The 23538-nt window shown below is 43.4% G+C and overlaps 1 protein-coding gene across 3 annotated transcripts in view; it reads right to left on the reverse strand.

Annotated features, from left to right (window-relative positions):
• Window positions 1-375: 375 nt before the first annotated feature.
• Window positions 376-23538, reverse strand: part of nedd9 (neural precursor cell expressed, developmentally down-regulated 9) — a 40298-nt gene continuing 17135 nt past the window's right edge. For all 3 annotated transcript variants that reach the window (XM_050034475.1, XM_050034473.1, XM_050034474.1), the window contains 6 exons: window positions 18747-19157; window positions 6910-7008; window positions 5337-5462; window positions 2699-3874; window positions 2383-2472; window positions 376-1345 (listed from right to left, as the gene is read on the reverse strand). In XM_050034475.1, the coding sequence (XP_049890432.1) occupies window positions 809-1345; window positions 2383-2472; window positions 2699-3874; window positions 5337-5462; window positions 6910-7008; window positions 18747-19151 (2433 nt within the window). In that variant the 5' untranslated portion in view covers window positions 19152-19157 and the 3' untranslated portion in view covers window positions 376-808. The remainder of the gene's footprint in view (window positions 1346-2382; window positions 2473-2698; window positions 3875-5336; window positions 5463-6909; window positions 7009-18746; window positions 19158-23538) is intronic.

A 23538-nucleotide genomic window follows, 5' to 3' on the forward strand; every position in this document is an offset into this window, starting at 1 on the left:
CATGAGTCTGGCAAAAAACTAGTACATTTATATGATTTTCAGTTTCAGTGTCTCTGACTGTGTGTCTACCCTGACATTAATACATTTCTGAGGGGAAATATTAGATTTCAGCATGAAAAGTATCTATTTATAGAAATTAATTGGTATTTCCTTGTGGATTTAATATCAGTTCTGGCCTTTAAAACCCCAATTTGCTGGAATCTTGAATCATAAAAGGCCTGCCAGCTCTGATCTTGTCTAACAGCCAAGCTAAGTTTCAAATGTTAAGCATTAAAGTTACACTTTCTATCTTAATCATCATTATTCTGCCCTCTTCCTCCTCTCTCGGGAATCATAACAGCTCTGTGATGTCAGAGAGATTAAAGGACACAGTCACATGGTTAAGAACAATCCTTTACTTTGTGGAGAGCTCCACACACACACAAACATACAGTATACATCAACATTAACATGAATTACAAGATTTACTGTCACACCCAGCAGTAAGACACATCAACGACACTCTACGGGCAAAACTGAAAAACACAGGACATCTCATAAGGTGCTTCATAATACGCGACAGGAATGTTATGAAAAACGTCTACATACAGTAATCCTACAGAGACACCAGTACTGCATCTACATATATATATATTTATACCATAATATAAAACAATCTACACAAAAATAGAGCAAATATTTACAGACCGGAGACTATTTACAACAAAACTTAAAGATGAAGAGCAATATATATATAGATATATATCATGTAAATATATATATTTATGCTAGATTAATGTACACATGGATTCTGTCTACTTGTTGAAAATCACAAATTGGCCATTTGCAGCAGCTGTTCTTTGAACTGCTGAGCGTGATGTGAGAGGTCAGTGACTCTGTCCACCATCTCCTGGATGGCTGCTGTGTTCGGGTAGTTCAGGGCGGCTGTTTTAGTCGCAGCCACCACCGTCTTTAACAAGTCACACAACACGTTACTGGAGTTCATCACCCTGTTGGCCACCTCGGGCGCCGAGGCCTGCCTGGACAGAGTGTCTCCGATGAAGACCAGTTTGTGAGCACTGAGGATGACGAACTTGCTGTGCGCCACGAAGATGCGAGGAGGCTGCCCGGCGCTGACGCAGCCGAAGAAGGCGTCCACGGCGCTGAGGAGCGTCACGAAGTGCTGCTCGCACTGCTCGGAGTAGAAGCCGAGCAGCTGGCGGTCCCGAGCGCACACGTGGGTGGAGGGGGACAGGGCAGAGGATGAGTCCGAGGGAGAGGCCGAGTGTTGGTGTGAGATCCACTGTGTGACGTCGTTCTCCACTGGTTTGATCACTTCCTGCTCCAGCTTCTTGAACTGATTGATCTGTGAAGGGCGACAGATTCAGATTATTGTCGGACCTTGTTTGTTAACATGTACAGCAGTGGAGGAAGTACTTGGCTCTTATACTTAGTTAAAAAGTAACAATACTACAATGTAGAAATACTCTTAACCACAGGTTCGCAGTGAGATGAGTTTAAGCATGCAACTACTTGCAACACGCCGTTCTACAACGTTCTAAAAACCTGCCGGTTCACACCAATGCAACTAGATGAGACGGTGTATCATCTCTATGCAACAACTCTCCATAGTTCTGTTCTGATTATCAGCTTTTCAGGCTTATTTTGTGGCTGAATAGAATTTGTAGCTTCTTAAAATATGAATGAGGATAGTGATAGTGAGATACTGGCTACAGTTGCATTTGTAGTAGTGATGAAACGGCGACAAACATAAAACGAGCAGCAGATGGACTGTATTCATAATAAATATGCCACAATAATATTAAAAACCAGCACCAATTAATCAGTCAATGACAATGTGTGTGTGTCAAGGGGTGTAAGCACATACAGCGAGCAGCAGCAAGCAACCCGCCGTCCAACACCAGCACACTGTGAGGATGGAAACAGGGCACCTGCCGCAGCAAGCGAACACACCGTCTGCGGCCATTTTGACTTGACCAGCAGACTTCACTAAAAGCTGATTGGCTGTTGAAACAGGTGACGTGCTTTACATTCTAAAACCAGCTGGCGGCGGTTGACCAGCTGAGTTGCACGACACCATCAGAGAATCTGAAGGGGCTCAATAAAGCAGATGCCGATCAGTTAAATAAAGCCAGATGTCCCCATACCGATCTCTGAGATTGGATCGGGGCATCCCCAGTTATTTCCTATGTGTACAACTATGCGATGCCATCTGGCTGCACAGAAACGGTTCCAAATGTTCGACTCCCTGTTCGTCTCACAAAGCCTCTGAACCCACGAGACCCTAAATGTCAACAGCTGTGTAAATCTGATCGTATTGAATACATAAATATTTATGACTGATAGTGGAGAATCCAGGGCAACAATGTCAGAAAGCCTCACCTGTTCCTGTCCCAGCTGGACTTGACTCTGCTTAATAATATTTTCTTTGTCCAAGAGCTCTTTCTGCTGACGTTCAAAGTCTTCTTTGCCCTGTGGAGAAAGATGAGTGGATGAGAAGAGGCATTCAAAGGTGCTCACTCACACAACCAGGTTTGGACCTTCTGATATGTCCTATATGAGGACTAAAAAGACATTCTGGTTGACAGAAATGCCCCAAATTGTCCAGACCAAAGCAACACTACTGCACAAAGTATTCACATTCACAAAATACTTTAAACCTTTTTTATCTTTGACTTTTCTCGCTCTGAGGATTTACCTGCAGGTGTACGTAATCATAGTCCTCCATCCAGCTCTTCACACACTTCTCGCTGTTGTTCATGTTGTCTTTGTCTTGGCTGGAGGGGACAGGGAAGGGCTTGGTCTGTCCGCCGTAGTTGTCGTTATCAGAGGAGGGGGAGGTGAGCGGGTGGATCATGTTCTCATCAGGTGTGCTCCCGACAGAAAAAGACCCGTCCATGTGCGTCCGCCTGAACAGCAGCTCAGCACTGTTGCTTATCGTGGAGACCAGCTGCTTGGCGTCATCGGGAACAGTCCTTGAGACCATGACAAAGCGGTCCAGGTCGTCGCTCTTGTTGTGGTGCTTGCCAGAAGATGCCAGGGCGTTCAGAGCCCAGCTGCAGTTCTCCAGGACCTGGTAGATCTGCAGGAGGATCTGCTGCGAGTCCTCCAGGCGTCCCAGCTGCCGTCTCAGCTTACTGTGCAGGCTGGAGTCTGACAGAGCTGTGGCATTCGCTGCAGCGCCTCTACCAAACACAACAAAGTCTCCCAGAGCAGCCCGGACCCTGTCCAGCACTGTGCGGACATCGTTAGCGTGGCGCTCCATAAAGGGAAAAGTCCTCCATTGCGGGGAAGCTGCCATTGAATGCAAAGCCCTGACTGAGGCCTCTACACCCTGCTGCAGGCGGTATAACCTCTGCAGAGCTGCGTCCACATCCAGAGCGAGGCGGTTCTCGGAGCTGGAGCCTGTGGAGGACGAGGAGGTGGACATGCTGCTGCGCGTGCTGCCAGTGCTGGAGAATGACAGACGGTTCACGCCATCCGTCACGTCTGCTACCGCGCGAGCATCCTGGGCGGGGATGTCGTAGATGCCTTTGCTCCCGTCTCTATCGGCGGGCGAGGTTCTGTGCTGGGAGGGCTGCATGCCCCGGGGGATGTCGTACACGTCCCTCTGAGACCCTGCCCCTGAGTGAAGGGCGGGTGGAGGTACATCGTAAATACCTTCGTTGCCGTTGGTATTTGGGTGTTGGTGATGACCTGGAGTCTCCACACTGGGGGGGAAGTCATAATGCGACTGGGCGCTCTGTGTGGGTTTGGTGAGGACAGGTGGAGGTACATCATAGATCCCTTCCTGTTTGTGTTTGAGAGGCTGCGGGAAGTCGTAGTTTCCCTCCTGGAGGGCGGGGTTGGTCCTGCAGGGAGGCACCGAGTAGACCTGCAGGAGAGGACAATCATTAGTGCAAATTCACCACCATGCAGCACAGTTACTGTCTTTGTGTTTGTTATTTATTACACAGGTAAGAGAAGAGACCCAGTTTTGGTTCTTAAACCTTCAGACCCAGACTCAGATGAGGAATCAGTTGTGCATCAAAATCTGCAACTAGCAGACGTGTCAGAATGCAAGTGTAGTTAGCATCTTTTATTTATGTTGTTTGTTAGCTTGTAACTGGCAGTGGCTTCTACAGTGTTAGTAGTTGTGAAACATGATAATATCTGCCACCGTGGGGTTTTTGGTAGATAGTGGCGAGAAGCTGCAGGGTCCAGTTTACATCCATAAACTGCACACTCTACCATTTTAACTGTCAAAACTTTCACTATGCTGATGCTAACTCTGCTCTCTGTACTGACAAGTCCGCCCTGCACTGGAGGTTTCAGGTTTAGTCTGACTTATTTGGACGTTTAGAGGCTCATTTTTAGTTTGGAAGCTTCACTTTTAGTCCGACTTTGAAATGAGGCTTCACTTTATGTAATGATGTCTCATTTCATCCAGTCTCTCTGCTCTCTTTTGTCATGCACATGCATACTTGTAGGAAGCCAATTAGAGATGTGGTTAAGTGAACACATGCGTAAGAAATTTGCATTCTCCAGGAGAAATCCATGTTTCTTCACTCCCTCAGTCCACTTAGGAAAATCAGTTTACATGACATTTAGAAGAAGTCGACACACTGAATGTCAGCGGGTTTTCTCCGGATACAGTTTGCACAGCAGCGCTGCAGTTAGAGACTGAGGAAGTGGAAGACCATCTGGCATCTGAAGATACATTTGAAACCTCAACTTTTCTGCCTTTGATTCCTTCCTCTAATGCAAAATACAACAAAGCTTCAACCTCCCACTAACTTGACCGAGCAGAGTTTGACGTACATGGCACAGAGCATGATGGGAGCGCAGTGGGGGTGAATAAAACGGTGGCCTGTAAGTGATTTCCATCAGCCTTGAAATGCACTCTTTTACAGCTAGACAGGCCAGCCCAAAACTGTAATTAGGAGCGACGCAAATAACAGGTCCCGGCATATTTCAGGTTATTACAAACAAACTGATGGCTCTGTGCCTGGTCGGGTCTGGAAGTTTGCTGAAATCTTAGAGGGTCTGGAAAGAGAAGAGTTATGTCCTTGACTTTTTTTTTGAGTTCAGACACAGAACTACTCATGGAGTTTATGGTTAAACTCTCCTGGCAGGCAAAGCTTTCATTTAGCACCGCCGCAAGAATGTCTTAAATATGACATTTGACGTATTATTCATTTATTGCAGACAATTAAGAGAAATACGAGGAGCTGTATCAATAAATAACTTAAGCTGCTACCACTTCCTTAATTCAAACTTTATTTGACTGAAATAAACAGAGTGTCTGACTGATCATTGTGGTGGAAGATGTACCAGTTAGTGAAATGTTCTCTTACCCCTTGTGAAGAAGGAGGTATGTCATAAACGCCTTGTGTTCTGGGGTCCATTTGAGATGGAGGAACATCGTAAACTCCCTGGTTTCTGGCACCGGGGAACATCTGACCGGGTGGAATATCATACACCTGAATCATGACATAAAAAAAAATAAGGGTAAACTTATAGTTTGGGTTCTTTTTATTAGACTGGGCTAAACTGCAGCCTTTTATTTTGTAGAGGCTCCACTTCTTGTTTTGCTTTTAATAATTCAACATGGCATAAAACTGCAGGGTTTATCAGCTGAGGACAAGATGACGGGACAAAACTATAACTGTCAAAGATCCTTTCTGAGAAAACAAGGTCACTGCAGAGAACAGGATGTGTGGCACATTAAATATATAACAGAGTTAAGATCAAAGAAACAGTGATCTCGTTCTGACTAACACTGTATTTATCTAAAAACTACTCATGCTGTGTTGGCCGCTGACATTTTGGAATAAATGATTTGTTGTTTTTTAAATGCTTAACCGTAGTGGATTAAAGCAAAGGGTACACACGTGACATTTTACAAATGTTTTATCAACAAAACTGTGACTGATTTGATCCAAAACACAGCACAAAAACCATTTAAGCTCCAATCCCCCTGCGACCCTCAAGAGGATAAGCAGTTATGGAAAATGAATGAATGAATGAATGAATGGATGTATTTTATGGGCAGTTTGGTACTTTTCATGCTAATTTTTAACTTGGACGTTTTATTTTTGACTTTATTATTATCATTTTTTTTAAATAATTTTCTTTCTTCTTAAAATGTGTATGTACAATAATGAATTTCACCCAAATATCTCTTAAAGGGACAGTTCACCCCAAATTAATAATACATGTTTTCCCTCTTACCTGTAGTGGTATTTATCAGTCTAGATTGTTTTGGTGTGAGCTGCTGAGCGTTGCAGATATCGGCTGTAGAGATGTCTGACTTCTCTACAATATAATGAAACTGGATAGCACTTGGCTTGTGCAGAAGGAAGAGTGCATCTACTGCTAGCTCACCTAGCACCACTGAGCTAGCTAACGTTACAGCCCAGCCGAGGGGGATGCCATTAGTGTTTACATCTGGCGCTGTCACGAGCCTCTTGTCCATGAGTAGATGCACTCTTCCTTCTGCACAGTGATACAGTTAGCAGGTGTAGTTCAGTAGAAAGAAAATAGTTCCTACATGACATTGCTCACGACAAGGTTTGTGGATTATCTTGCGTAACTGGGTCATGATTTCTGATTGCTGCTGAATATTTTGGAGCACCACAAGCCGAGTGACATCTAGTTCTGTTATATTGGAGAGAAGGAAAACATCTGTATGGCCGATATCTCCAACAATTGACAACTCACACCGAAACAATCTAGATTAATTAATAGCACTACAGGTAAGAGAAAAAATATATGTATTTTTGATTTTGGGGTGAACTGTTCCTTTAAATACCTTTAGTAATCCATCAGGGTGTACACTGGTGATTACATTATCAGTCTTACTTTAAACTTTATTATTAGACTTTTAGGTCAGCAGAAGAGGTCACACTGGTAAAATGAGACACGTACCCCCTGTGATCTGCTGGGTGGGACATCATAGAGGTCCTGCTGGTTGTGCTGGCCCGGGCTGAAGGTGTAGGCCTGTCCCACTCTGGTTGGGGTCACCACCTGTCCGATCACAACAGGGGAGGGAGGGAGACACAGACATTAAGAGCTGCTGTCTTAAAAAACGACATGTGGGACCACAAACACAATCCTCCTGCCACCCTGCTCTCAGACTCCTGTACATCTGTCCTCGTTCTGCTTTGGTTTGCCTATTTTCATTCCCCGTCCTCGAATGACCCAGGGACAGTAAGTGATTACAGTCGACGCAGATATCCTCAACATCCTCCCTGTTACAGGCCATTTGTGAAGCACCCAGGAAACCAAATGATAAACAGAAACCTGGAACTGAAGAGCCAAAGTAAGGCAAAACAACCTTTAATGGGGCTGTAAATAAAAACTATACTCATTTTGGATTCTTTTTGTTTGTATTTTACTTTTTTTGTCCATAAAATGTTAGAAAATAATAAAAAAAATGCCCTTTACAAGTTTTCAGAGCTTTTAAAATGTCTTGTTTTATCTGACCAACGGTGCAAAAGTCCAAAATCGTAAATTTACAATGATAGAAAACAGAGTAAAGCAGCAAAACCTGACACAATATTAAAAGTAAAACTGTGAATACAGAGCTAAAAAATGATGGGCTTGGGCTCTAGAGGGAAAACAATTCTGCAGTAAAACCACAAACATAAAACTAATGTGGTTCAGTTGAGCGATAAAATGAGCAAAAGTAAAACTGCAGCAGCACTTTGTGAAAACCGAAAGGAATTTAAACTCAGGACTTCATCTAAATCTGAATAGTTTTATGATTACATGAATATATGAGAAGGAGTTTTATTGTAGCACTGGCTGGATTGTGAGTTTTTAAACCTGGTGAGGTAATAACCGGGTCACTGATGAACAACCCTGGCATCTTGTGCTGTAGGATTTAACACACCTTTAAAATATTTTACACTGTGGCACAGACAGGCTACAGAATAATGGTGCGATTACTGCTTGGAAAACAAAACAAAACACAAAACTGCTCGTGACATTTTTGCCCCAGTTAAATATTTTCACTGCATTTTTCCTCCTCTTTTCCCGTCATTGCTAATCAGTCCCTCCACACCTCCTAATCCCAGTGTTTCCATCCCCCTCCCCCAGCGCCGTCGTCTCTCCTAAAAACAGACCTCCTTGCTGCGTCAGACAGACACAGGAATGCTGGGAATGTCCTTCCCTGAGCCCAGTGCTCTTCTTCTGCCCCCGCGCACCACGATCGCCACACTTGGTTCATTAATGGGGCTTGAAAATAGGAGCCATACGCACGGCTTCCTGGCAGAGGGGAAAGTCCCCAGGGAGGTATAAGACTTAAGTCTTGGTATCCAGTCATGACTCGCCGTACAGCCGAGTTAATATCCTAATACCATCTCTCGTACATTTATCTGAGCAGCGGGAGCCTTCGCCTCAGCCAGCTCAGAATGGGATTAATGTTTGTGAGGAAGCAGCAGAGATGAAGAGGAGGAGGAGGAGGGTGGAGGGTTTGTAAAAGAGATTTATGAAAAAAGGTAACAGCGGTGGAAAGTGAGAGGAACGGAAAATGAGCGTACGTCGCCTAGTATGGAAAGGAATGCCATTCATCTGAGCCTGGTGTCTGACTAACAGTAGTCCATATGGTTCTCATAAGTCTGATACTGAACAAGCCCTGCGGTGATTTAAGGTGTTCATTGTTGGCATTCCTGTCCGAGCATACATCATCCCAACAGGGCCTGTGGGGTCAGACCTGAAACGTACACCGTGGGCTTTAAAACGCGTCTGAAATAAACCAGTGGAGGAATAAATAGCCTTGTTGCTTTTGGCTCTTCTCACGCACTGTCGCTCGCACACTTCAGGCTGTTTAAACTGGAAAAAAAGATGTTTTATCCACTTTACAGTGTGTACAGTACAGTGATGGAAACCACTTTAATGTCATGTGTTCATGGATGTAGCATCTGACTGTACGGCACTATGAAAATGTCTGTTATTGAGGAATACTGGGGAAAAGAAAGTCAAAGAAAGTCAGGAAAAGATTCAATGTGAATGGCTTTTCTGGTTACTTCTATTATTGTTGTCTTACTTCAGTTTGAAGGATAATCATACTATTAAGTTGTTTAACAAAAATTCTTATATTTTGGGGGCTTTAGGAGTGTGAACAGGAAGTATAATGTTGCCATGGAGTCAGTTAACTGCAGAAGCTTGAGCCCTGTTTTTTAAAGCAAATGTTTACACTTTGGCAAATTGTTATGATGATAAGTAAGCCGAATTAGATATTATCAGTTCCTGTTTGCAGTGTACCCATGGACGTACAGATGACAATCACTGGATTACTTTGATACTGAAGAAAACCTAAAAATGTGGATATTCTCAGGCAAGTTCTGTATTTAAAAGGAGTGTGTGGAGTATTTTTGGGAAGAGTAAGTCCCACAGAATATAAAATTATGTGTATCATGTCTGTGTGCTCAGATTTGACTGAGTTAAGACTCAGAGGAGTGCAAATTTGGGCACAAATTTGGGCAGTCTGGCCAAAATGTAACATTTTTAGAAGTACTAAAATTGCCCCCATGTTAGTAACCCACTCATCTGTGTGGATGTAAAGTACAGTCTGTTTTATTAGCAAGGCTACAGAGCTGAATTTTACACATTTATTTTCATTACTACAAAATAAAGATGTGTTTTATGATGTACAAAAAGGCTGTTAAACACCCACACAGAGCAGACAGAAAACTAGCTTCTCACTAAGTAACACCAAAGCAAAGTCTGGTAAAAGGTCACTGTAGCCCGGCTGCTGTCCCTGCGGGTTGAGCCTGTGCCCTGATGATAAGCGGGGATGTCTGGACTCAGCTGTCACGCGCAGATGGCAGCAAGGTGCCTGTCAAAGACCTTGGTGACCTTTTCCACAGGTACATGTCATTGCTTTGAGTAGCATTCGTCCCATCAGAGGCTCCTCTCAGCCGCAGCCAGATGCACACTGCTCATTTATTTCCCATCTCCGCCCTCTGTTTACCCAGCAGGCTGGTGCTCTGAGGCCGCCCGGCGCTGCTATAATTGTTGGTGGGTAAATATTTACCGCGTCCAATGAGGTTGGCGCTTGCACAGTGGCGGTGGCGGCGGTGGTGGCAGCCCTTTTCAGAGAGCGATGACATCATGAAGAGCTGGGGCGACTGAGCAAACATTTGTTCCCACTCAGGTGATAGGCATTTAGGATTCCTTCATGGAGGAGGCAGAGCACACTAAAGAGGGATCAGGTTCAAACTAGTGCCCTGAGGAGCCAAATAGATGCCTTGTTAAAGCGCCTACGCGCTCTGGTGAGTGACTCATGGCTCTTTCAGCAATACTGTGTTTACTTAGCATCCTGGCAGGCTCAGGTTTTGGCAGGTAGGACTTTTCAGCTTTACTTCAGAGTCATTTGAGAGGTGTCGTCATAACGTCAACAGTTACCTCATCAGTTTGTTATATGCTCTCTTAGGTTTTAGATGGGCAACATTGAGTGTGTGCTTCAGGGCTGAGCAATAACAATATTGTTTGTCAAACTTTCAGCAGAGTCACATTGTGATGATATGAACCTATTTTCATGCTGTGAAGTGAAACACACCACTCTAGATGCACTGGCTTTTGAAATACTTATATTGGTTAATAAAGTGACAAAACACATTTCTGATCTGCTACTACATGAACCATCCAGTATTCTCAGCTTGGACTGTTTTGCTTTGGTAGACTTTAATATAGAGAAATAATGCACACCAAGAGTTGTAGTGAGGTGCTGATCAGTGGCAGTAGCCTTTAAAGTAGAAAACAAGTGTCACACTCTGGCTTTATACGCATTTCTCTTTAATTCAGATGACGTTTTGGCTGTCAGTCATGATTGTTGACCGTGAAGAAGGCCTGAGGGCCAAAGCATCATCTCAATAACAAAAAGCATATGGAGCCAGAGTGTGCTACTCTTGTTTTCTGTTTTCAACTTTTATCTTTTCAAATTACCAAGAGGTACATTTTTAAAATCTAATAATGTCTGCTGTGCCAAGTTCCTGATATTATTATGGCTGGCCGCTGTTGCCACTGGTAAATTTAGTCAAGTCATTCATATCTTGCACTGTAACTTCTAAGTCTCTGGTAAAATCGGTTTTATTCAATTTGAGCTCACTTTTATTTTATTCTACTATTTTTAAACCCTAGCCTCTAAAGTTTCCTTTATAACTTAATGCCTTTTGTTGTCTTATGTAAAGCACTCGGAACAATACAAGTATGAGTTCATAGCTTTGGGCACAAGCTGACACTGAGAGGTTTAATAAAATGTGACCTTTGGCGTGACATGGTTCATCTCTGCACGTTTTCCTGTGAATTAAGACACTTTGTGTGTGGCACGAGTGAACAGGAAATCATCATTTCACACCTTTTCATCCGTTACATACACACGCGCACAACCACTTCCTCCCTGCTAATGTGCCCACTGACACAAATCAACAACCCTAACGAGACTTTTCACTAAAGGGCAGCTTATAAAGGACAGTGACAACAATGACATTGGCGTCAAAGTGGCACTTCACTCAATATCATCCATCCATCTTATTCACACCTCCTCATCACCCCTCTTGTGCTCTTATCCATCTGGGTGATGACAAAGTCGACCTCCAGCCGGTTATATATTCCATCAGCACGGCGCGTGTGGGTTCACCCAAGGGCACCAGTCTGACGGTGCTATCACTCATACATTAGGTAAGAGTGGTGTTTTGTATATGACTGCATCTCCTAAATGTAGGGTGTGTTCCTGCTCTGTAGTAACCTGCCCTTTTCTGCTTTGCTGAATCACAGCATTAAGATGTCTCGCGCAGTGTTGCGGGCCAGACCTCCTCAATAATGTTCCCTTCAGCCACTCGGAGCTACAGCAGCCTATTAAAGTGCCAAACTAATTAATGCAGGTAATTACCTCGTGAATCCTGCGAGGCTTTCAGCCGTCTCTCTGTCCAACACGTCCAAGTGGCTAAACCCAAACAGACAGCGGGCTTAATGAGGAGTATTAAAAAAAGAACACACTGATTTTTAGCACTAATAAGGATCATCGTTCATCCTCTCTGATCAAAGCGGCTTCCTAATCCGGCGGCATGATTATCTGAATAGAAGTACTGTTTGAAGATGTGTCTGACGTTTGTGTTTACTTTCCAAGAAAACTATACCACGAGACAGTCCTAAGAAAAGAAAAAGGATGATGTGAAATGAGAAATGACTTTAATGTCTCGTTAGCATAAATCTTAAAGGGAACAAGAGTCTAGCCATGCTAATACTTCGAACTAAATGCTAATGGCTGTATGCTAACATGCTCATCATCTTAGTTTAGCATGTTAGCATGCTTATTAGCAGCTTAGTTTGCATAAACCAAAGTATTGGTAAAATAGGAACAAGACTTAAGAGTCTCCAGCTAAGCTATAACTTTGAGCTGAATGCTAATGTTTGCTAACATGCTCACAAAGACAAAGCTAACATGCTGATGTTTAAGAGCTTTGTGTTACCTTGTTCAGCATCTTAGTTTAGCAAGTAAGCATCTCTTTGGTTTTGCAAGCATGTAGCCATAAACCAAAGTATTGGTATTGGATCACCAAAGTTAGCGCAATTCATCCTCAGGGGAACATGAATGTCTGAACAAGATTTTATGGCAATCCATCAAATAGTTGTCGAGACATTTCACTCAAAAGTACAAATGGCAGTCTCATATTGGTGCTAAGGGAAAAGACAGAGAATAACCAAAGTCAGTAGGATTCATTCTCTGGGGAACATGAATGTCTGTGGAACATTTCATTGCAATCCATCCAATAGTTGTTGAGATATTTCAGTCTGTATTGAAGTGGTCGACCACTAAGTGACAGGCTGACAGTGCCATCTATAGAGCCTCTGTTGTGGCTAAAAAGGCCACAAAAATTCACTCGCTTCTGCTTTTAAATCTGAATGTTTCCTGATTTCCCTTGTCTACTATGGTGTGAAACTGAATCTCTTTCAGCTTGGGACATTTGGTTGGATAAAAAAGGCAATTTGAATGTCAACTTGAGCTTTGGTACTTGCCATCCCTACAGCAATAACTTCACTTTCAACAAAGCTCCTACTTCTGCAACTTTATCACATACTCTGCTTTAAAACTTCCAAGGGGAGAAAGTCCTCTCAGTATGCACACACCGCAGAGCAGATTACTTTTGGTACAACTGATTTATGACCTCACCCCCCCTCTGGTCAAACCTCATGGGCCAGCGATTCATCACAACTGCGACAATGGCAAGCAGACAGGCGTCTCAAGGAGCTGGCTTGCTCCAGGAAAAAATAACTTACTTATCTGGTGCTGAGATTGTCATGCGCGTGATTAGGTTGAGAAAATATGTCCCAGGCAAACAAACAAGCCATTCATTCCACATAACCTGGTTACTACCAACAGGGGACGTTTATCAAGGTGGATGGCACACCCTTTGCAGCCCATAAATGGCTATCAGAGCACTTCCTTGAGTTGTGTGGGAGTTTATTAATCCTTTTGTTGCACCCCTACCTCTTTATGGCACCAATGAGCAGATTGGATCTACGGGTATGACACAGTAAGTGGAGGAAATGCCCATACAAGGAGCAGACCTCATGAGGTCAGGAAGTGAGGAATGAAAAGGCGGTCTGGAAGGAGTAGATAAGAAGCTTGGCCGAGATCTTTGAACTCTGAACCCAACCCATCTTTGAACAGCGTGACCTCAGCGCCTGAGTCAGAGGAAATGCTGAGGAGAAACTGACGGCGTGAAACAGACACACCTTTCAGAGGCGAGGAGGAAAAAAAAGAGGAAATCAAGAGCAGCAGACTGAGATGAAAAACGGGCCTCTGAGAGCAGAATGATAAAAGGCGGTACAAGGCTTCTCCATGTGAGGAGGCTCTTTGTGTGGCCGAGAGCTTCAGGCATCTGTCCCACATGGTCCCCAGCTCTGAAGCCTTGAGGGGGGGGGGCAACTGAGTAGTTCACCCTCCCAGGAGGGTCACCCAAGGACAAGGCTGCAGCATCAAACCAAACAGCTAGAAAGACAGTGAGTGCCAAAACCTCAGTGTGCCTTTTATACACCAGAGCCCCACACCACATGAAGAGAAAACAACCAGTCGCCAATCTGGATTTGCACTGCAGGGTTGGCATGCAAACTCGAGGAGAGGGCATGCATGCATGACTCTACACACACATGGTGAAGGACATGCAGGAACCGCTCTCTGCTGGAGGCTTTAGAGTAACATGAGAGGGGATTATCAGTCTAGGAAGCCCACATCAGTCTCTATAATCATCTGGGAAGCAAGTGAGTGTCACTTGACAACAAGAAAATGGCTGTTTTCCCTTCAGCTCCATTGGCTATTAGCACATTTACACCGCATGCAGCGTGAGTCAACGCTCTGCAGCCTGTCATCAATACTGCTGCTTAGAGACAAGCGGTAGTAAACAACACTGAGTTTGGTGTTTTGAAGAGCAAAGGTCAGGGTTTGGATTTCACGTCAACAAAAATGATCTCCACAAATACTATGAGGCCGTATTACTCAGAGTTTCAAAGTGGACGGATCCACTTTAAAGGGATACTTCTAACGTTACTACAGGTTTATATCATGGCCATCAGTTTGAGTCATTTCAACTTTGAGCAATCTTGTTTTGTCCATCAGTTTGGGGAGATGAATAGCTCTAAATACTGAGAACTCAGCCGCTGTTGCTATAAAGAAGAGAAACAAATTGCAAATGCTATGTTGTTGTAGTGTGGAACAAAACACCACACCGAAGTTTGCTTGAGAGTATACACAGATTAAAAATAGTATACTGTGATTTTGGTTTTTAAAAAACAAACTTTTGAAGAGATAAATTTGCCTTTATGTGTTAAAAAAATTGAGTCATCAAACATTGATGAGTTAAAAGTGAAATGTTTTATTGTGAAAAGAACCACCCTGAGTAAGGCAAGACAGCCAAAAACACTGGGGAACTAAAGCCTGGTGTACTGTGGAAGACTTGTGTGTAATATTTATTGTATATTAACTCAGACTCATCGCTCTCAAAGAAAGAAAAAGCTGTTAATTAACCCAGAATTGAACTAAAACAGGTTAATGTATCATCAGTTGTTAGCTTGTGCTCACTGTTAGCTGTGAATGCTAATGGTTAAAGTCAGTCTCCTGTGTTTTTAAGAAGGCATCTGACTTCCCCTCCCCCAGAGAGCTAAATTAATGCCCCATATATCTTTTGTACAGATGATTCAACCAGTTTCATGTCCCTCCAAGCCTTGGCAGGCAAAATTAACTTGCAAAAAAGGGGACTTTTCAAACCCTGAATGCTCAAAATAACTCCTTCAGCTTCCACTCTATAAACCTTTCACTACAGATATTGCTTTTTGGCTTTAACGGGACTGACTGTGGCCACAGAGACTGATGGTGCTCCTGTTCAACAGTCAGATACGTCACTGGAAAACAACAGAGCCTTGTCTGGACTCCTGCGATACACTGACACAGTCAAAATCTTTCTATTTAATAGACAGGAACAACCGCCGAAAATTGCAGCACTTTGATAACCACAGATTGGAGGGAAAGTTAAATGTCCAAGACTTAATTTAATCTCTCCAATAACATGATTACAGCACAATGCACACTCTCATTAGAAGCACATTTAATTTTCCATGTTATCACCAAAGCTTTTTTAATACCATTCCTCGTGTAGACTAACCCTTGAGGCCTGTTAGTGGTAAAGAAAGGTGTTGGTTGACAGTGCGCAGGTTGATTGACAGGTCTCTCCTCTCAGCCGCTGGCTCTGACTGACTTTATCACACAGTCAATCACACAAAGTCCTCTAAGCCTGTGGCGCCTGCTGCCTATTTACCTACTGAAAATGCACACCGTGGCTCATTTCTACGATGGCTGAAGCTGATTTGTTAAAAGAAATCCCCTTGGGATTTCAAAAGCTCATCCAGCATATAATTACTATCCGTCTCCTGGAGGGATGATCTGGTCTAAGGTGCTAAAACTAGTTAAGCGGTTGAATAAACAGGGAAATTCTTCCCTCCTGTTTAAGCACACCTGCAAATGACTTCAGTTTGTAATGAAGGATCTCTGTGTTCACTCTTGTTTAACTGGAGCATTTCACAAACTAAGACTACATAACTGTTAAAGACAAATGGCCATGAATGACAAGCACAGGACAAGGTAATAGCAGTATCTTTAATCTTGCTAACATTAGCTAAATAACTGACTGGCCTTTGTTAGCTAGTGACATACAGTAGTTTTTGGTACCATAAACGATAAAGTGACCAGTCCATAGATGTAAAATAATACCTGGATAATGGATGCCAAGATGGTGGCTGTTCAGCCCTTTGGAGTTGTTCAGTTGGCACATACAACAAAATGTTTGTAGCTCCCGGGTTTACTTCCACAACATGTGGCCCACTGAATATGTGGAGTAGCGTTTCTCCCTCTGGCCCTGCCCATGAGTTCCTGCTTGGCTCATAGACATTTTTAAATTATTTTTCTCAGCTCCAGGAAAATTTTGCAAATGTAAACCCTACATGGATCAATATTTCACAATAGAAAGAGTCATCATTTTTTTTGTTGAGAAAATGCTTTTTGGGGCTGCTGTGGATTTTTTCGCTGCAATACCACAAGTGGCTACTGGGAAAATTGGAATCAAAGATGAGCCGTGTTTGAGGGGGCTTGAACTAGGCCCACACGAAGTGTGTTGGGCTTTGACGCCAACTTTCGTAGTGGCCAGACTGTGGAATTACAAGTCCTGAGTCTGTCAAGTGATACCTGGGTCTAAAAAGGCTTTTTCCAATAGACTTGGGAAAGAGACATCTGTAAATAAGTAGATATATTTTCTTGAGCGTCACAACCCCTGTGAAATGGCTCGTTCTACTAAAAGGGTTTAATCCATTCAGTCCGATAATTCTTGAGCTGCAAGATTAAATCATTTTATCCCAATTGGAGTTAGCAGAGAGCTAAAGCGGACGTAGCCGGCTCCACCAGTGGAAGTCTGTATTGCACTGCTTTATGGGCCCACAGATGCGGAACCAGCAGCGATCATTCAGGTAAATTTATACCGCAATACAGAGCTTTTTTTTTATACGCTACTGAGCAACTTTCATAGAAATGAACAGGGTCCCGTCTCAGATCCAGGTCTCTTAATACATCACAGGTCTTGGACTAGTCACATATAGCTATTGTTAGCTTATATTTACTAAAGTTAGCAAGTAATATCAAGCTGCTTTTAGCTAATGTTAACCAACATATCAGCTAACATTACCCACTGTAAACAAAAGAAGTGGCCAGTTGCTTATGGAAGCTAATTTTAGCCTGCATTTGTGAGCTCACATTTACTAACATCCAGTCGCATTTTGGTAATGTCTGCCAACATATCAGCTAACATGAAATGACAAGTCGCATTGTTAGCCTACACATCACCTAACATCACCAGGTAATGTTAGCTGATGTGTTAGCTAATGTAAGCTAACACTACCTAGCATCCAGTTGCTTGTGTGTGACAGGTGATATCACACAGATGTAAGGTTGAAACGGCAAAAAGGGAAGTGTGTTGCAATCATTAAGGATGTGATTTTACTGCTTATGAATTGAACTTTTTGACTGTAAAAGGGAAGTCCTGTTTTATCAGTCTTGGTAAAAAACAGCTAAATCAGCTTTATCCATTCTGGTTCTGTGTAGGATGACATGCTATATTTTTTAGGACAGCTGGAGATATATGCTTTAAATGATATACAGTCCATCCAGTAAAACAACAAACATAAACAATGGACACACTTCATGAGAGATTGTAGGGTATATATAGCGATACTGTAAAGAACTGTGCCAGGTGTCATGGGTTTGCCAGCCACAATGTGTACAGCATTTAAATACAGAAAAAAAACTGCTTTCAGGCAGCTGGGCTCCACCAAAATCCAAAAAACAGTTCTGTGCTGTTTGCTTTTCCACAAGTTCCCATATTCACTGCCCTTCTGTGGCTTAGACTGGCTCTGCTACACACAGTGTGCCAATATACAAGAAAAGCCAAATGGGAGCCCTGCACAAAAACACTACCCTGCTCTGTGGTAAGCACCAGGCCCGGCACACCCTGTCCAGATTTCACATCGGAGACCCACAATCTCTCCGGCCTTTCTGTTTTCTGTGTGTGCAGTCACACTGATGAGAGTCGTGGCAGACTGGCAGGATAACAGATCACAGTGTAAATGCATAAATGCCATGTCCTATCACATCTAATACCAGTGAACGCCAGTGAAGGCCACACCCACCAGAGTTTATGTTCAAATCCACTCTGATCCCAAAGTAATGTCAGCGAAGACACAAGTCTCACCCATGTCTTCAGTTTCTGTTTATCTATACATTCATTCCTACTTCTCTGTCTGATAAATCACTTTTTAGTTGATTAATTGTCATTTATTAAACAAAAAACGCTAAATTCTCTGGTTCCTTTCTTTGAAATGAGAGTTATTTGCTGCTTTCTTTCTGTTTTGTATCATTGTAAATTGAGTATTTTTAGGTTATGGACTGTTTTGTAAGATGTGAAAGTGGGCTGAGCTACATCTTATTGACTAAACCAGGGATGGAGGATGATGTGCCATAGTGAACCAAAAGTCCACAGGTGTTTTCACTGATGATTTCCCACCCTCTGCTTGAAGTAACACTAATCAGTACAATCAGCTGATCCATGGTGCATGATTGGATCGAATGGTTATTAAAAAAACTAATTGACAGATTCACTGATAGTGAAAATAGTCATTAGCTTTAGCTCTAGGGAAATGTGGCTCTCTTCCTGTCTCACCTTGCTCGGGGTGTTATCAGCAGCTAGCGTACTCCTTGGTGGGACTTGGTAGACATCTTGTCCAGGAGGAACCTGGTAGATGCTCTGTTGACTCTGCTGCTGTGGACTCTGGAGGGACGGAGGCACCTGGTAAATCCCCTGAGCCCCCGCTGAGCCGGCCTTCTGCTGATAGCTCTGAGGGGAGGACTGGGCAGCAGAGGCAGCCGGGGACTGGGCCTCAAACATGGGTCCGATCAGCAGCTTCAGACGGTTGCCAGGGGCGATGCCTTGGCGGCCGTGCAGAGAGCAGAGCCACCAGCCCTCCAGGCCTCCTGTGTTCTGCTCAATGACAGTCAGGATGTCCCCTTTGCGGAAGGCCAGCTCCTCAGGGGACTCCGGCATGTTATCGTACAACGCCTTGGCCATCAGGTTCTGCAGAGAGAGAGAGAGCAGAAATTCTTTAGACGAAGATCTTTGCCTTATTTTAACACACAAAAAGCTTCTAGCATGTGAAAGGAATAGTTTGACATTTACGGAAATCATCTTATTTGCCTTCTCGCTGAGAGTTAGATGAGAAAGTCAATACCAGTCTCATTCGTCTACTTTGAATAGCAAGCTATAGTCAGCAGCTGGTTAGCTTAGCTTAGCACAGAGACTGGAAACAGGGGGGAACAGCTAGCCTGGTGCTAAAGCTGATCACTAATCAAAATGTTATAGGGCCTGTGTGAGTGAATGAAATCACTCTGATTGGCTGATCTGATGTAATATAATGTGTTAATCAGTAATCAGTATGTAGGCGTACTGGTAGGTTGATTCTGTTACTTTTACACGGAGCCAGGCTAACTGTTTACCCCACTTTCCAGTCTTTAAGCTAAGCTAATCTTCTGCTGATTGTAGTTTCATTTTTACCATATAGACATGTGGTATGAATCTCCACACTAAAATGCCAAATTATCCTTTATAACACCAGAGTTTATCATCATTTACGATACATTTATGGCAGTTTTGATGAATGACACGTTGGTGAACTTCCCTCTGCACTTCAAATTACCATGTAAGATCCCATTAAGCCTCCCAGCTCCACACCAGATGTCTTTCAAACCAATCTGAACTTGATGGGATTTTCTCAGCTTGCGCTCTGCTTCAGGGCACAGTTATCTGAAGGGCCAGTGAGGGGTGAGGGATAATGACTCAAAACCACAGATTTTGGAGATAGGCAAACCCCCAGAGTGTGCCACTTCTGTGTCTACGAGAGGCATTTAAAGACTAATTGCCCCACTAAATGCATCAGTCTTTTTCCTTTAGCCTTTATTCACCCATGGAAGGAGTTAACTGAGTATGAACACTCCTTTTTAACTGCTTCACACAATAACAAACTTTAACCCCTGGGAGCTGCCCAGCACAACAACAGTCCTGTACTTTATGCTTTGTAAGCTCCATAAATACAATTAGGGATTAAGCGCCTTGCTCAAGGGCACCTTAACGTCAGATACTAAGAGGGAGGAGTAGGTTTGTTGTGTTGTTTTCCCAGTGAACAACCCTGCTTCATTTATTTTTGCAGCACCACTACCCAGTCTGATGGGCCTTGTAAAGTAAGACATCTTTTGTTCGCCCAGTTATTGCTTCTGCTTCAGTAATAAAATGGCTAAAAAATATCTTGTAATGAAAATGAAACTACAGAGGACAGAGGAGTTGAAACCACACTGCTGCTGGCCTTCGATCTCCATAAACTCTCATCCTGCAGCTTGGATTAAACTCACTTGTATCAGTTGAAATGAGCTGAGGATAAAATCTAATCCTTAATCAGACTACAAGATACATGCACATTTGGATCAAAAAGAAATGTTTATACAGAGTGAGGATAACCAGAAAAAAAGATAACAAGAAACAGTGACTTTAACTGTTCAAGCCTCCAAATACAGCTTCTAAAGGGAAACGTGTCACTCAGTTTCACTTATCTTTCTAGTATGTTTTTTTTTTAAGTCTGTGTCATTAATGCCTCACCCTTTACTAGCTCAGTGTGGGAATCAGGAAGCCCACTTTGAGGCTTTCATGAACCCCCTTTGGCCTTCCTCTTTCCGACCCGGTCTGATTTAGTCAGTTCCCATGTGAAACTCTCTCTGCTACTAACATCGTTATCTCTCACTGCGGGCCTGGCCTCCCTGGCTATTGTTTAAGTGCATTGTCGGGGCCATTAGCCGGCAACACCTGTCGCACAATTACACCCTCACAATCACCTCCCGCCACCAGCTCGCTGCAACAAGTTCAGACCCCGTGAGGTTGACATCGCCTGATGGGAGTGGACCTGGATGTTCATGCTCATTGCAGTAATTTGATCAAGGCTGGCAGAGGCATCCATGAGGAAACAAGATGCTGATTACTGTGATTACAACTGCAGCCCCAATTAGAGTATGAATATATATTTGTTCTGAGGAATGACAGACAAGTTTAAAGCTGCTTTCTGTGCTGACATTTGGCCTGATGCAAGAACATTTTGGTTTTCTTATCCTACACTGCTCACTCTCTCCAAATCAGATTCATTAAAGTCTCTTAGATGCAAAAACACAGCTGCAACTTGCTTGTTTCAGCTTCATGAATTTTCCCTTTGCATGTTTGAGAGATCTTATCATAAGCATATTCAAAGACCCTAAAATTGCCATTGCCCTCTAGAACATTTTTGACTGGTTACACATGTTGGATTATGGGTTAATTCTGCGACTCTTCAGTTTACTGCACTAGGCACCAACTGGGTCTGGTGGGAGGTAGCTAGTGGCGCCACTCATTCTGCGATAACTGCTAGTAACCATGCCCCGACCCAACAGCGTTACTGTTGAAAAATGCCCACCCTCTGATTGTCCCCCAGGTCACCCCGGTAAGTAAGCAGCTCAGTTTTGAGCTGCAACCCCCCTTCAGCATTGTTCACTATGTTATCACTGTTAGCTCTGTTAGCACCGTAAGCCACTGGTGTAGTGGTAGCTGATGAGGTGGGTGTACCTGTGGTTAGATGGGTAGGTTACCGAAGTGGAAGGGGGTTCACTGTCCTAGATATTCCAATGACTTTTTGGCTGATAGGTGGATTTATATATTCTTTATCCTTATAAATAAATCGGTTAGTTACTGGTGCAGTGCAGAGTGGCGGCAAATAGCCAGTAGGACACATACAGGGACTTACATGCACTTACATGCATGTGCGGCCTGACTGTTTACCACAACAAACAATACAGAAACTCAGATTACAACCCACACAGAGGGAGCGTGACTTAATTCTCTGCTCAGGATGCCTTTACCCCACTTTATCACGATATGCACATAGCAAAGTGCTAACTGTTCTGAATGTTGTATACAGCTCCTTAACATCACTCGTTCGTGCCACTTCAGAATGACCTTTGACTGTTTGGTTCTTGTATGAGGCCTGTCATCCTGCTGTAATTAACTGCTTTATGTTTGATGCTCAGAGGAGAAAACAAATCACCTCACAGCCACCAGAGCACACACATCATGCTCCTTTTGTCTTTACTGTCAGCTGCTAAATCAAGAATGCCACATGTGCACAAACCAAAACCCAGCGAGCACACACATATGTGGTACTGAAAACTGTCTGTATTGGAGTATGCCTGGGTATTACAGCTCAGCTCCACTTTGCAGAGATATAAGGCGGTGGAAGAAAAGGTGTGAAAGAAACCGTGACCCAGCATCCGTTTACTAAACCACACAGAGACGTTCATTTCTGCTTCTCATAGGCTTCAGCAACTCAGAGATACAATCACTCAAACATACTCAAACTGTCATGAAGCCTCAGTGCAGATTTTAGACTTAGTCTTGGTGTTTTGTTTTGGGTCTTGGGCCCTTTTTAACAACACATAAACAAGCATAATTTTATCAATTTAATGCTTCATGGCTTTTCCTACTTTCATGAGAATTGCTTAGAAACTGGATTTTGAACAGATGGCCTACAGTTTTATTCTTTAAACTTATGTTGAAAAAATCCTCTGCAGAAAATGACACATTACTTCTGTAAAACATAGTTAAATATGATAGATTTTCATATGCTCTGTATCTGTGATGTATGTTGACAGTACTTTTTATGTGCTCACAAATCCCAAATGTATGCTAGTGGTGGAAGCTCAACACACTGCAGTTTAAGACAACATGCAAACAGACAATTATTTTGCTGTTTATTTTGCTGCTCTTTATTTTACTGCACTGTATGACAATTGGATCTGGTGAGAGCTAGCTAGCAGCGCCGCTTCTTCGGCAATTACCGAAAGTAACCTTGTCTCGATCTGACAGCGTTACTGTGGCAACGTTGTGCCAACCCTCTGATCCCCCCACAGGTCACCCTGGTGAGTAAGTGACTCAATTTTGAGCTGCAATCCCCCCCTTAGCACTGTTAGCTCTGTTAGTGCAGTTAGCAGTGTAGATATAGCTGGGGGTGCTGACATGGTTTACAATGCTAGCATAAATTGAAGCTGCTTACCTACAGGGGGTTACCCTGGGGGGAGACTGGAGGGTAACGCTGTCTTGCTACTGGGCCGGCGTTGCCAGCAGTAGTTGCTGAATGAGCAGTGCTGCTAGCTAGCCTCCGCCTGACCCAGGTGGTGCACAGTGCAGAGCGGTCAAGGCTAATGTTAGCTAACCAGTGAAGACTGCAGGCTGGGAAGTGGGCACTATGTTTCCGCATATTAATGTGGCTGGCTGTCAGTCTGTAAAGCCAACAGACAATAAAATAAAAGGCAAGATATAAGAAATACACAAAAAATTCATATTTCACTACCTCTAAATGGATAGCGCTTTGAAATGTGGTGCTAAATCT

This window comes from Epinephelus moara, chromosome 22 (genome assembly GCF_006386435.1).
Source record: "Epinephelus moara isolate mb chromosome 22, YSFRI_EMoa_1.0, whole genome shotgun sequence".
Lineage (NCBI taxonomy): Eukaryota > Metazoa > Chordata > Actinopteri > Perciformes > Serranidae > Epinephelus > Epinephelus moara.